The sequence below is a fragment of the Cuculus canorus genome, chromosome 1, assembly GCF_017976375.1.
Source record: "Cuculus canorus isolate bCucCan1 chromosome 1, bCucCan1.pri, whole genome shotgun sequence".
NCBI classification, from domain to species: domain Eukaryota; kingdom Metazoa; phylum Chordata; class Aves; order Cuculiformes; family Cuculidae; genus Cuculus; species Cuculus canorus.
The window spans coordinates 30201986-30217288 of NC_071401.1; the positions used below are offsets into that span (position 1 = coordinate 30201986).

The following is a 15303-nucleotide window of genomic DNA, read 5'->3' on the forward strand; positions in this document are numbered from 1 at the left end:
GTTATTAGAACATAGCATAATATTGTCTCAGAATAAGCCAACCTGCCAGCTCCTTCCTAGCAAAGCTGAAAAGAAAATAACTAAATCCAAATGTGTTTTAGTAAACCAAATATCTGGTGATATAAAAGCTGGCCTCTACTGATATAAAAACTGCTGTTATAAATAGTTAACATTTACAGCTTAGAGAAAGACACAAAGAAGAATCTGACCCTTCAGGTTTCACTAAAATAAAGCGTAGGTCTTTAGAGAGGTTTCCTTAAACAAGGCTTCAGACTTCCCCTTTAAAGCATCACAGCTTCATTGCTTCAGCACAAAAGCTTAATGGACACTTCTCAACAATGTAGCCTCTAGTGGGAAATTAAGTTTCTGCAGAATCAACCTTTTTATGCAAGAAAAAAATAATTTTGCCCAAAGCATGTATGTTTCCTTTGGGAAAACCAAAACAAAATATTTCCTTTACTACATTGACTTGACCCAAATAAAACATTTCAGTTTATTTTTTAACTGAACGGGAATATTTTATTTCAATTCAGTTCAATGTGAAACTACCTCTAGGCTTGCTGTTATAGTGGATATAAATTGTCCAAGAGAATAAAGGAGTAAGACAATTTACATCTCAGTCAGTTTTTAATCCAAAAATATTAAAATGTTACATTTAGATCAACAAAAATGAAGTAAAATGCTTGAATACTTTCAAAGTGAAGTTCTTCAGAACTTTCAGCCCCACGAAAAAACTCTGATATGGGAAAAGAAGAGTTTAAATAGTTAAAACTGCACATGAAATAAAAAAATCCAACTCTAATTTCCAGCCATCTAATCATTACATCAGTTTTATAACACAGCAATTCCATTTAGCTCCACTGTAATCACACTGGAAACACTGGAATATATCAACCTAAAAGTGGTCACAGGTGCAATGGTACTGATCTCAGTGCACAGGTTTAGGCATGTAAAAGATGTGCCTTAATGTGCGCCAGAGTCTCTCTCTCACATTCACCTTCTCGCTGGGACTTTAAAGGAACTTGCAGATCCTGAAAGAAGAACACGTGGTCAGAAATGAGGACACCCTGTAAACCACCAGGAACACTGCACAAGTTTCCAAAACACATAGATGAATAAGACAATCAGGCTTTTAAAACTAAGAGAGAAACCACAGGTTCACCTGGGATTGAACAAAGACAGAAATTAGCATTTGTGTGGGGGTTAGGCATGAAAGTTAAGAGAGTTTCAGTTATTTATAGATATAGATATGATATATATTTGCTTTTTACAGATCGTTCAGTATATATTACACTAAGAAATTATAGTTAAACTGAGTTATTCCAGCTTTCCCTTCGGTCTCAGCTTCTAATATTCAGTTCTTATTCAAAACCAGTTCAGACCAAATAAACACAGAAAGCCATTTTCACAGCAGATAGCCCCAAACACACACACCAACTCACCAGTTATTTACCACAGGTTTTCAGTCATCAAGACCTGAGGCCCATTTGAGGGCAAAGGCTGCTGGTGCCAAAACACCCAGCTTGCTCAGAATCATCACCTGTGAACAGCAAGGGTGAGGGACACTGCTCCTGGATGGATTTTGGAAAGGTCATGTGAAACTGTTCTTAACTCACTGTGAAGGCATGGGTTGAGAATTGTAGAATCCTCTTCCCCAAGCCTGTAGCACTGCATGGGGTGGTTGTGTCACTAGTGCGCTCTGTTGTGTCCAAGGACTCTGCACTTGACCTTGTTAAATCTCATCCCATTGGCCACAGCTCATCGATCCAGCCTGTTCAGACCCCTTTGCCTCCCTGCTCTCAAGTAAATCAACACTTCCTCCCAGGTTAGTGTCATCTGCGAACTTACTAAGTGTATATTCAATCCCTTCATCCAGGTCGTTGATAAAGATATTGAACAGAACTGAACCCAGCACTGAGTCCTGGGGAACATCACTTGTGACTGCCTTCCAACTGGATTTAACTCTATTTACCACCATTCTTTGGGCCTGGCCATCCAACCAGTTTTAAACCCAACAGAGGGTACACCTGTCCAGGCCAGTGGCAGCCACTTTCTCAAGCAGAATGCTGTGAGAAAGGGTGTCAAAGGTTTTACTAAAGTCCAGGTAAACTACATCCACAGCCTTTCCCTCATTCATTAAACAGGTCACCCTGTCATAGAAGGCAATCAGGTTAGTTTGGCAGGACCTGCCTTTCATAAACCCATCACTGGGCGTGATCACCCGGTTGTCTTGTGTCTTGTGTGTGCTGTCAGATGGCACCCATGATGACCCATTCCGTGACCTTTCCTGGCCCTGAGGTCAGACTGACAGGTCTGTAGTTTCCCGGATCCTCTCTTCAGCCCTTCTTTAAATGGGTGTAATATCTGCCAGCCTCCAGTCCAATGGAACTTCCCCAGTCAGCCAATACTGTTGGTAGATGATGGAAAGGGGTTTGGCAAGCATGTCTGCCAGCTCCCTCAATACCCTCAGGTGGATCCCATCTGGCCGCATAATTGGCCGAGCAGATCTCTAACCATTTCCTCATTGATTATGGGAGCTTTGTTCTGTTTTCCTCCCTGTCTTCTGGCTCATTAGGCTGAGTTCCCAGAGAACATCTTACTTTACTATTAGACACTGAGAAGGTCAGGAGATCCAGAATGAGCTCCACTGCAAACTGTATGTCAAAAAGAGAGCAGTGCTGTTTAGTTGTTTGCTCTGGTTTGTAATAACTAGGCTATGATTCATGCCTCAAGGTGCCACAGTACTAACTGCTCTAACAGCCTCTAATAAATGTAAACAGAGCTACCAAGCAGTAGTAGTCTTGACTAATACTACAAATTATTCACATTCCACTTGCCTTACTTTTAGATGTCAGAGTGAATGATTAACCTCCACAGTTTATGCATTTACTGCGCAATCAGGAAATGTATAGAAACAAAACATCATTGTCCTCCAAAACATCAAAGAGGATGACGGCAAACTCAGAATTTGGGGATTCTTATACTTGAAATAATCACAGAAGGATCAGAACAGGCTGGATCGTTAGGCTGAGAGCAACAGTATGAGGCTTGACAAGGCCAAGTGCAGAGTCCTGCACTTGGGACAAAACAACCCCGTGCAGCGCTACAGGCTTGGGGAAGAGTGTCTGGAAAGCTGCCTGACAGAGAAGGACCTGGGGGTGTTGGTTGACAGCCAGCTGAACATGAGCCAGCAGTGTGCCCAGGTGGCCAAGAAGGCCAAGAGCATTTTGGCTTGTATCAGAAACAGCGTGGCCAGCAGGACCAGGGAAGGGATTGTGCTCCTGTAGTTTGCATTGGTGAGGCTGCGCCTTGACTAACTGTGTTCAGTTTTGGGCCTCTCACTACAAGAAAGACATTGAGGTCCTGAAGAGTGTCCAGAGAAGAGCAATGAAGCTGGTGAAGGGGCTGGAGAACAAGTCTTATGAGGAGCAGATGAGGGAACCAGGGTTGTTTACTCTAGAGAAGAGGAGGCTGAGGGGAGAACTTGTCACTTTCTACAGCCACCTGAAAGGTGATTGCAGAGAGGTGGGTGTTGGTCTCTTCTCCCAAGTGACAGGTGATAGGATGAGAGTGAATGACTTCAAGCTGTGCTAGGGAAGGTTCAGATTGGGCATTAGGAAAAACTTCTTCTCTGAAAGGGTTATCGGGCACTGGAACAGCTGCCCAGAGAGCCAGTTGAATCACCATCCCTGGATGTATTTAAAAGATGAGCAGATTATTGCTTAGGGATATGATTTAATAGTGGAGAGGTATGGTTGGACTTTATATTTTCAATGGTCTTTTCCAGCCTAGCAATTCTATGATTCTGTGATTCTAATCATGAGAATACTGAGCTTGAGTTATGTAAACTAGATTTTTTTACTTCTTTTTCAGATGAAATTGTTGAGAAGCAGCATTTCTAGGAAGCACTTGTGAGCACTGTGACAAGCACAAAACCCCTGACAGATTAATGCCAAATAACATTTCCAAGAAGAGCTAGGGAACAGATGTGGGGTTTTCAGGAATCTAATACATTCCAGATATCTTACAGAATCTGATGTCTTCCAGAAATTAAAACGCAATGTTCAGATTGTTCCAGTGCTGTGTTTCTAAAGAATGCTTTAGGTCTAATATAGACCACACTATTGCCATTTTAAGCTAAGATTTCACTTAATTTACATAGACTGGGACAGACTGCAGCTATGTCTGGTTTTATTGTAGACATACTGCCAAGGATTGCAGGTTGCAGTGTGTGAGGCTTTGCCTCTATCAGAGTTCACATTGCTTGTTTAAAATTGGAAGATCGTAGGACCTACAGTTTCCCGAACCTACTCACCTTCAGGAAAAGCAGTGGTCAAGGTTGGCTTGAGACATGACAAATCATCCAGGAGTTGTACCCCACTGTTCTTTCAAGGCTGAGTATGTGCTCAGTTCTGCAGGGAGACAAAAACATCAGTACTCTCCTTTCGCTGGGTTCAGCACCGGAAGGTTGCTTTTTTTGCTGAATGACTTGGAATGACACTATATGAAAGGGAAGACATTTTCAGGTTACTGGAGGAGTCAGGAGGGTTGGCAGTTGTGTCAAAGAAAATCCTAAGCTAAATAGTATGATATACTTGTGCTCAGTAGCACATCAAAGATGTTTTGCTAGAAGACACTGTAAGATCACAGATTTGTTGCCAACATATTGGGATATACAAAAGTAGGTTCTGACCCACCAATTTTTCATGTGCAAATGTAAAAAAAAGACATTTAATGTACCTGTGCCTCAGTTTCACATATGTCAAACAGTTCTTTGCAAGGGACAGAGTAGTGCTTAGAAAGCACTCAGATCTCAGCATGATGTGCCTACAGGAAACACTGCAGTGACTATCTGAAGAGCTTATGACAGTACCTGCAAAAGACTTAGAAAAGTCAACATTCATCATATTCCTGATGTCTAGAGTAGAGCCACAGTCTTAAATGAGTCATCGAAGAAGAGCAAAAATGAAATATTTGAGTGAAACTAATGCCACTGCACCAAAGGAGAGATGAAGCTACTATGTAAGAAACACGAGAGTCCTTCAGCACATGCTTCAGGTCTCTGTGGAGCTGCAGATATGAAATCAGGATTCACAAGCCTTTTACACACAGCCTATTTCTTAGTGCATTCATTCAAGAGAGCAGAAGCCCAGGTCCTAAATCTCCATCCTATCCTTGGAGTGGGAGAAAGGTACACAGCTCTACCTCAAGAAACTGGGCTCTGCTGACAGTGCCAGCCTACGAGACACAGTTTGGATATTCACCTGCAAAAAAAGGACCTCCCAACCATGACTCTTACATTAAAGAGTCATTAGATCTCAGACAGACCCATCTAAGAAAATAACAGGACACATGAGATCCTCACAAAGGATTACATCTAGCCCTAACCAAGGGGTCCTTTTTTGCCCTGTTTGGTGGAGCAGCCATGTCCAACAGAAGTGGAGGCAAGCACTACAGCAGATCTGCACTCTCACATTAAGGGCATCATCACTGGGACAGCTGTCAAACCCTTTGGAGCACAAATGTCAAATTCACTTGGTAAACAGAGTAACCCATTCCGTTTTCATGGTAAAGGAGAGAGGGAAAGGGCCTCTTCTGGCTCCTGGACAGGACTGCCATGACTGAAACATTTCTTGCTCAACTCATCGTTATCAGCATTTTTTTAACCAGCTTGTGTTGTCTGATAGTCTTCTGGCCTCACTTACGGTATTGGGAAACTTAAGAGCTGGGATGACTCATTTCCAACTCCCAAGGGGGCATCAGTAGGAACTACTGCCTGGTTGTTCTGTCCTGCTGTGACAGCTGTTGTTGTGGCTCATTTGGGAGAAAAAACAGCCTCAAAAAAACTTATTGTGAAAAGTTTTCTGTAACAGTGCCTCATAGATCCAGATGGGCTTTGGCGGGTGCTCTGAGACTCACTTTGACAAAGTTTTAAGGTACTGCCTCATTTGGGACACTTCCTTGGGACAGAATGCTGGGTTTGTTACATGCACCTCCTGACAAATGAGGATGACATCAGAGTGACTTCGATTTTTTATAAATACCTAGTCTTAATTTGATTAACACATCAGCACAGACCTGGAGTTAAAACTGAAGGGAACAGAGTATTACACTTTAGTTTTAAGGTTGGCATAATTTCGTCCTTACATGGAAAAAGCTCCACACTTATTTTTTTCACTAGTGTCTAGCATTTCAAGCCTTAAGTTTTATCTCTTTTAAGACTTCATCCTGTAAAACACCACAATTGTATGCAGCTGTGCTTGCAAGCCATCTTCTGCAAAAGGAAAGTGTGCATTGAAAAAGCCCCCAGGCAGAGGAGCTCCAAAATGCATACTGCAAAATCTGCTAGTTTAGAAGAAATACCCTCTTTGGTCTGCCCTCCCCTGCCCTGCTCTGCTGTTGCTACCTTGCAGTTTATGACATCCAAATAGTGGGAGGTCTGACAAACCAAACAAGGCAGCAAGCAAGAAATTCCCTTCCTGTTGAAATCAGTAATTCCTCCATGCAGGCTGCTTTTTCATGTGTGTGCTCTTTGTTTTGTGTCACTTCGAGAAGGGCTCTACTAATATTGTTTTAAATATAGCTTGCCCTGGGGTGAGGAGATGCACAAGGAAAGAGTCGGCAAGCAGCCTGTCTCTCAGAAGAAAAAAACAAGCCTCACAGCACAGGAACTGGCTTCTCTGAAGTGCACAGTTTAGAAGTCAAAAAACTATTCCAAATACCACCATTTTGGAGGAGGCTGAAGAAAAAGGACACAAAACTGGCTAACACAGTGAAGAATATGATAAATCAGGGTACAAAGTGCACCTAACTGCAGTTTGAGAGTGGGCTCTGAAGTACAATGTAAGTCTTCTTTAAATTGTAATTTTTATCATTGTATTTAGTTGCTTAATTTGTATTCTGAAGCCAGGCTGGGCCGAAAGGTATAATTAGCTATAAAAATCAGCATGGAGCAAAATGTGACATCTCTGATATGAGGCTGAAAATGATACTGAAATACAACTGAAGTCAGAGACTATGAGCCTTATTATGGAAGATGAACTATAAATAAAAGCATATCTAATTACTTCAAGAGAAAGATGCTGGATGGAATCTTTAATCAACTTTCTTAATAGAGAAGCGAGAGCTCTGCTGTTTTGTACGGCAGGCTATTTTAATACTGCTGTGTTTAAAATTGTGTGATTACAGTTACCAATGGCAATAAGATATAGCTCCAGAGGGGAGTCCTAGTGGTTGCAAAAGTTTTTTCTCTTTTATTTCTCCAACATTTTTGCTCTCTGAAGCCTCAAGTCCACGTTCTCTGTCCTACAGCCCGGTTTTGCTTTTCAGCTGGATTTTCAATGTATGCCAACACTGGACTTTCTAAGTAATTGAAAACAAAACATTACAGCTTTCGGATTAATTCTGTTATGTTTTTCTACATCACGCTAGTGGGAAAAATACAGTCAGCAGAAGACTATGATCCCTCAACTTTTTGCACGGACAGCTGAGGAATATAAAGCCTGATGGTGACAAAGGGTGATCATTTACTATTTCTCAGTATTTATCTTCCCAGTTGCGGACTTAGCAATGGATATTCTTTGTGATGAGGAGAGCTCTGTGAACCCAACTGCAAACTCCTTAATACAAATAAATCATGAAAGAAGACTCTACAGAAATGTTTATGGAGCTGGAGAGATTAATATATCACATCTCTTTAACTTGACTGTGGACTCTGAAAACCTTACCAATCTTTCATGTGAAAGTAAAGTGAGTCCACCATGCTACTCTTCCCTGTTTCAGCTTTCACAGAAAAACTGGCCAGCTTTGCTGACAGTGATAGTGATTGTTTTAACCATTGCTGGAAATATTCTTGTCATCATGGCTGTGTCACTGGAGAAAAAACTACAGAATGCCACTAACTATTTTCTCATGTCACTTGCAATAGCTGATATGCTGCTGGGTTTCCTTGTCATGCCTGTGTCAATGTTAACCATATTGTACGGTGAGTATTAACTGTGTAACCTAATGCATGTAATGAGAGGCTTTAAACATTGCATGCACATGTTGTTGTTGTTGTTATTTCATTCTCTTACCAAAAAAAAATTGTAATCACTCCAAGCAAGCAAGCTGAAATACATGAAACTGGTTAATGGATGTAAGAGTAGGCAAAGTACTTGAACCTTTTCCTACTTTATATTTCTAGTTACGTGCATTTTAAATACAGTCCAGAACATTAGTTTATTAGTCAGTTGCTGATTGAATTGTCTCAAAGTGTATATGAAGATGGTTTTTTTTTCTCTCTGTTCTTTCATTTTTTTCCCTTGGCTCGTAATTTTTTATATTTCTAATGAGAATGTAGGATCCTGCCAGTTACTTTGCTCTGCAAATATGCAAAGAAGCACTAACGACTACCTTTAGATTCAAAGTAGGTAACCCCTTCAATTTTTAAAAGTGAAATAATATAAAAGTAAATAATGTTATTATACACTAATACCCTGCTTATACAGAAAAATCTGTACCAGAAAAATCTGTAATAAATAATGTGGGAGTTAAAAAAAGGATGGGAATTAATTCTGCCTAATTTTATAATAACATTTAAAAATGCAGAGATACGGTTTCTTAAAAGGAGTTATTTAAGAATTAAATGAATAATGACTCACAGTTCATACCTTTGTAGGTGATTAATAGCAGATCTTTCTTCTCGTTTTCACCTAAATCACTTGCAGCACAGTTCATGTAGAAAAAAGCAGCAGCCTGTGTGTTCAGCGCCAATACTGCTAGACTGTTACAATCCCTAAACTTCAAGAAATTAGTTTTCCTATGTCACAATTGAATTGCTACCATTCAAGGAGAAGCCAGACAACATCAGGAGGAAAATGAGGCTGCTTGCAAACCTTTCTATTCCTTCACTATTTGGGGATGAAAGGTCCAAGCATGAGCCTGTGATTTAGAGAGATTTCATCCAGCAAAGTGGAAGTTTATTTCCCAGTTTCAGTATTTCTGCACAGATTGCCTGCAGTAGCATTGCAAACTGTATTTGGCATCAGTGATGGTGTAAAATTGTGATTTATCGTATTAGTAGTGCAATCATCTTTGGTGGAAAGTAGTGTAAAACGGAGCCGCGGAATCAGAAATTGTCTGATGTGTGAGATTAGCAGAACCTGAGATATGCAACAGAGACTCCTGCTGGCCAGGCTCTGCTGCCGAGGGAAGACACACCAGAAATCCACACCTCCGAACTGATTCGGAGGTCCAGATGTGGGATTTCCTGCGAGCAGAGAAACCGAAACCTTCATCGTGGGGGCAACACTGCATGGCACACCTTTGCCAGCCCAGATGAGGAGCAGGGCACTAAAGCCACAGAGGAGGGAGTGTGCAGCCTTTGCCTTCTCTCTCACTGCTTTTTCCCTTGCAAGGTCAAGAAGGGGAGGCTTTTGCAGGGTAAGGTTGGGTGAAAAATCATCTGGCGCTGCACACTAGTACCAGAAGAGCGGTCTCAGCACAGTGCACTGCCAACCTCCAGGATAACAAGTGATGGTGCAGACAGAAGCATTAGCTTGGCCTCAGCTGCCCAGAGAAAGGCCAGGATGCAGCTGGCATCAGCCACATCACCTATATTTACAGTCCTAAACCCCTTTACAGCCACCTTGCTCTGCCAAGCTGCCTCCAAGGCTGTGGAAAAAGGGTGCTCCATCACTCACCCTGAAGACCTTTGAAGGTGGATTGTTACTGTTCTGCTCAAAGGAAAGTTTTATGGCTGCTATGGTGTAGTAGCATTTGGGTGCACAGCCACTTTGGCCATGTGCCTGACACAGCCTGCAAACCTCAGGCCAGGCAAGTTTCTCCATCCACCCAGCAGCACCAACCTCTGCTGGAAAAAAGGACACTCAGCGAGTCCTGCCAGGGTGAATGTGCCCACAGAGCAGAAAATTCGGAGTTGAACAACAGTGCTTGTTCTCACCCAGCTTGGCTTTTTTGCCTCCTCACCTGAAAGACCTTGTGAGAAAATATTTCTCCTCTCCTGGATGCAGCTATCTGACTACATCAGGAAGAAAATCTTCTCTTAGTGTTCACTCGCCCTTACTCTCAGCCTCTCAACCTGGAAATGTACAGTTGCAGAAACATCTCTTGCCCGTCCCTTGTATAGGACTCCCTTTAGTGAACACCTGGGTGTCATGAGCTCTCATGGACTACATGAAATCCTGAGTCTTGTAAAACTTTTCCTGCCTACCCAGGCTTTAAATTGCAGTCATGTTTGCCTTTGTTTTGTTTCGTTTTGGCTTGATTTGGTTTGGATTTTTTCCCCTTGGACATGTCAAGAGGTGAATTGGATAGCAGCCAGAGGACAGCACAAGGCAGAAGTGCCATGCACCATGTCCCACATAAAATGTCCCAAGGCCGGCCCACAGGATGTTATCTACACCTTTCCTAACTCTTATTGCAATATGTACATGAAGGAGCCAACTTTATCTTCCCTTGGCACTGTAGTCTCCAAGGTAGTTTATCTGATGGTTGCTGTTCTATCCCTGCAACATTCAGGTTTAAAGCAAGGACAAGAGGTCTACAAGGATATGACAAATTCATTCCCAAAGGCCACTGAAGCAAGAGAACAGATGCATGTTGTCAAGTGTAAAAATTCTTTATCACTTTTCTCTGTGTAAACTGCCCTCGCCTGACAGAGAGAGGCTGCTGGGAAGACATGCCCCTAAAAGCCAGCCCTCAGGTAACATGCTCCAGAGAGTAGATTCCCACTGGAAGACCAGAAAACAAGATAAAACATACTCATAAATGCTGTATGGCTTTTCAGTTTCAGCTTTTCTGTAACATCAGACTTCTGTAATACCAGAAATCCAAGAGCACCAAGAACTAGGTCTCCTCAGTTCTTACTGAAACTAAATTAAATTAGCCCACCTTCCTCCCTCTCTGTTCATGTTGTTGCAGATCTTGTACTGTATCTCCAAAGGAGACAGGCGCACACATACACCACCCCAAAACACTAGTGTGTTATCCAAATATCAGCTTTGGCATTGGCCCACGTTACACTGGTATGGACAGCCCAGGTAATATGCTCTAAAATAAATCACCACAAGACAAGGACATGGATAACTGCAAAAGCTGCTCCAAGGAGAGTTATTAATGGTTCCCTGCAGAACTAGAAGGGCCTTTGAATGGGAGTCCTGGGGCCTTACTTAGCCTAGGTCTGCTCGATACTGCTCCTGGCAACTTGTGTACTGTATAGAGTGTGAGCTTACATAGCTTTCCAAAAGCACCAAGCTGGGAGAGGTTACAAGCACTCAGAGGGACAGGATCAGAATCATCAACAGTCATCTGGACCCCTGAAGAGAAAGTCTGAAATGAACAAATAATATTCAGTGAGGATAAATGCAAAGATACCAACTTAGGAAAAAGACAGCGAGCCGACTACTGCTGGGTAAATTTGTCCAGGCTTTAGGAACGCTGAACAAGATCTGGCCGTCAAACTGCATCATAAGCCAGGCATGTATCACTATTATGATATTTTTATACAAAAGGCATGCACCATTCCAGGTTGTGTAAGCAAGGACATTCCCTGCAAGACCCGTGAAGCAATCTCGTATTTCACCTGGCAGTCAGGAGGCCTTTGCAAGAGTACCAAGTCCTGTTTTGTTCACTGAATGATAAGCAAGATGTGGATAAATTAAATAGATTCCAGGGCAGTGAAACAAGAAGTACAAAAGTTTTAAAAGCAAAAGAAAAAGAAACTGGCTTTGCTTAGTCTGGAAAAGAAAAAAGAAAACTAGGCAAGACATGATAATGATCTACCAACAGCTTCCAGAAAGTACAACAATCAATTATTCTTCATGGCTGATGTGAAGAGCAAGCTAAAAGAGAAGGCTTAATTTACTGCAAAGAAGATGTAGGTTGGGTATCGGTAAACACTAATGTATAGGCCTTGGATTGCTCTCTCTGGAGGAGCCTATCAATATTCATTGACACAGGAAATATCCTTAATTAAGTATATGGTAGATGCCTAAATGCAGGTGAGATAAATATCACTGGTATGCAACAAAACACATTTCAGGTGTCACTAAATCTAAAGTTTCAGTTTCAGAATTCAGGCAGCTTTGTATATCAGCAGGTGTTAATAAATGCGGTAATTACACAGATAAAAGACCTAAAACAAAATTGAGAATTTGCAGGTTCACAATGACAAAATTGCTTCTTTCTCTAGATTTGCTGACAGAAATGGTTAATTATAACATCAAGAGTTAGCATTATGCAAACAGAATTAAAAATTAAAAAAAACATACACTGCTTGTAACCAGGGAAAGAAGTAGACTTAATCCTAAAAGCTGCACAGTTAGAAGGTCGTAAGCAAATTAAAAAGGTTTCTTAAAACAGTGTCAAGCAGCTTCTATTCAAGGCATAACTTACTCCCAGGAGACACACACTAATACATATGAGTCACAACACAGGGTGGAAGTATGTCACATTCTTAGCTTATGTCAACTTTCTCTTACGCAGGGTACACATGGCCTCTGCCTACAAAGCTCTGTGCCATTTGGATCTACTTGGATGTGCTTTTCTCCACTGCTTCCATCATGCACCTCTGCGCCATCTCACTGGATCGCTATATTGCCATTCGAAACCCCATCCATCACAGCCGGTTTAACTCAAGAACTAAGGCTTTTGCAAAAATAATTGCTGTTTGGACCATATCAGTTGGTAAGTGAGGCAATATTTCAGCATGTAATTGCAGATTTCTAGCCTTTGAGGGGATTTGATATATATACTGCAGTCTAAAGCTCTTTTCTCTGCCTGCAGTATTTTGCTTGCCAGTCTAAGAAGTGCTGTAACATAGTAATTACGCAATGAAAATCAAAGATGACAGTGGGAAATGGAGGAGAACTGAAAGAACATAAACAAGTGACAGGACTACTGGGTTCAAGCTTGTTTTAAAGATGTTTTTACTTCCGATATTGCTTATCCATCATTACTGTAACATTTGAAAAGAAAAAAATATCTTGACTGAAAAAAAGATTTCCCTGTTTTATGCAACTCAGTTATTCCCAAATTCTTATTAGGGTAATTTGCTAACAGATGCCATCGGGGATTTCCTCACACACCTGTGATTCTCGAATGCATTGAAAGCACATTTCCCTTCCAGCTCATCCGGTTTTGTAGACCCCCTGAGCACTGGCAGCTCACACATGCAGAAGCAGGAAAAATTCACTCTTTTGCCCTGGAAGAGATGAGTGTTCCACTAATCAACGGTAATTAGCCACTTCCCTGGCTACTACAAATTATTGTGAGTGGTAACTGTAATCTGTTAACATTCTTCCGAGTGGAAGGAAAGATGACAATGTCTAATACTGCCACTTGCTTGCCACTCTGAATTTTCTCCTGCTCTCCCACTTGATACTGGCCCAGAGTCTAAGAAAAAGCAGTCTAGGATGTTTATGGCTTAAAATAGCTTATCTTCTGCTGCACAGCAAGAAATAGTGGGAGACCTCTCTCAATAGGAGGAGGTTCAACAACATCAGTGCAGTTCTGGGGTGCATTCAGCTGATCAGACACAGATGTTTAACACAGGGCAGGAGAACTCCACCCTGAAAACAGCTAGATCTCAACTATAAAGGAAGCCTACAGCAACTCAGATGTAGATGTCTTCATTTATGTCTTACATCTCTATAGTCACTCTTTTATAAATCCAGTAGAAACATTCTGTCCAGTTTTTCCAATCTTGGACACTGCTAGGTGAATTTTCAGTGCATTCTCCATATGGAATAAAAAAAGTCAAGCATTCCTTACATTTGTATGTTCTATGTTTGTCTGCATTTGTGCTTAGTGAAATTGCTGTCCATTTTGGACATGAATCAACTCACAGAATGATTAGAATGACCATTCCAGGGGCATATCAGTAGTCCACACTGCTCAAGATCTTTACCCAGAGAGGACCCCACTGCCAGAATATCTGAATTTTTTCATTATTAAAGTGAAACCAGAAAAATCTGTTATTTAAGCCCTGGTAGCTGGAACATGGTTAATGTTCTGTAGCAGGACAGCTTAGTTCTTTGAAATCTTCATATTTAGTTTCAAAAGTTGTGGCTATTCTTTGCAATAATAACTGATGACAACTTACCCATTGTGAAAACACCTTTTCTGCTCCCTAGAGTATTTTCTCCTAATAGTGATCAAATGAGGCACAGACGTTATTTGTTATTCATACGGCAAGAGATGGCGACACGGTTCCTATTTATAAAACACTGAAAAATACATGTCCTTATTTTATTGGAAAGCACTCAAGTATGGCATGAGTGAAGAGGACAGAGTCCCACTTTACCAAAGATGGATAAGGACATGTGTAAGGCACTGGTGGGTGTCACAAAAATAGGTGGGCTGATAGGGTAAACTCCAACTCATTTACACATCACTTGTTATTGAAACAGGGAGTAGGTTCAATAGATATATCAATGTAGGCAGACACACAGGGGTGTGTGGGAATTGGGTGGTGCAGGATGCTAGTCCCGTGGAAGCAAGGGGCATGGAGAGATGAGCTAAAGAAAGTTCCCAGCTTGGCAACTGTGTCATGAATTAGCCCTGGCAAAAGTGATGTGATCCAGAGGATAGAGAGGGAAGCAAACACACAGCAAGCTACAAAGAAGCTGCTGAGCAAGTCACTGCCAGATTATACCATGGCATATTCTTACACTACCTAAAACAAAGAAAAATGCCAGTATCATAAGGAACCTTGATAGATCCCATATAATCCATGTAACTTGCTTTCAGTCAGTCATTGGCCTTGTCCTCCACATCTGCTATGACCCAACTCAGAACAAATAGGTAATGGTTTTTGAAGAACAAGGTGTTTTCTGTATGATTTACTAATAGAAAATGCTTTCTGAATAAAGAGGTGCTTTATGTATCATTTACCAGTCTTTAGGCTCTCAGTTCTGCTTAGAGTGTCAGGGCTATAAATCATTTAATTCTCTGCATTTTCACATAGCACAGACAGAGCCAGAGTTGGGCACAACACACTCTCCACAGCACACGGCAAGGCTGCCATCTCACAGACAAATTGAGAGAGGCAGGAATTTCTCAAGGCTTTACCCTCCAGCCTCAGTTGGCTCAGCTAACATTTTGGCTTCTCATTTCTCCTGCAGTTTCCCAGAGTTGGGGGCCTGTGAATTTTCATGATGTATGAGATGGGAGTGTGGCATAAAAAGCAAGAGAAAGAAAAAAAAGACATCATGTGCCCCTCCAGAGAAGCTCATTCTACCTGTGGAATAGAGCAAAACAGGCTGATCAGACACCCTCCATAACTCCCTCACTGTGAAAATC

At 41.6% G+C, this 15303-nt stretch overlaps 1 protein-coding gene and 1 long non-coding RNA gene across 2 annotated transcripts in view; one reads left to right on the forward strand and one right to left on the reverse strand.

The window, feature by feature from the left end:
• Positions 1-555: 555 nt before the first annotated feature.
• Positions 556-9395, reverse strand: LOC128849714 (uncharacterized). Its single transcript, XR_008447457.1, has 3 exons — positions 8652-9395; positions 4316-4412; positions 556-1031 (listed from the first exon to the last, which is right to left on the reverse strand). It is a non-coding gene; the product is annotated as an uncharacterized LOC128849714 (long non-coding RNA).
• The window catches only part of HTR2A (5-hydroxytryptamine receptor 2A), a 30674-nt gene continuing 21804 nt past the window's right edge, over positions 6434-15303 (forward strand). The window contains exons 1-2 of the mRNA XM_009557753.2: positions 6434-7984; positions 12487-12687. Of these exons, the coding sequence (XP_009556048.1) occupies positions 7570-7984; positions 12487-12687 (616 nt within the window). The 5' untranslated portion in view covers positions 6434-7569. The remainder of the gene's footprint in view (positions 7985-12486; positions 12688-15303) is intronic.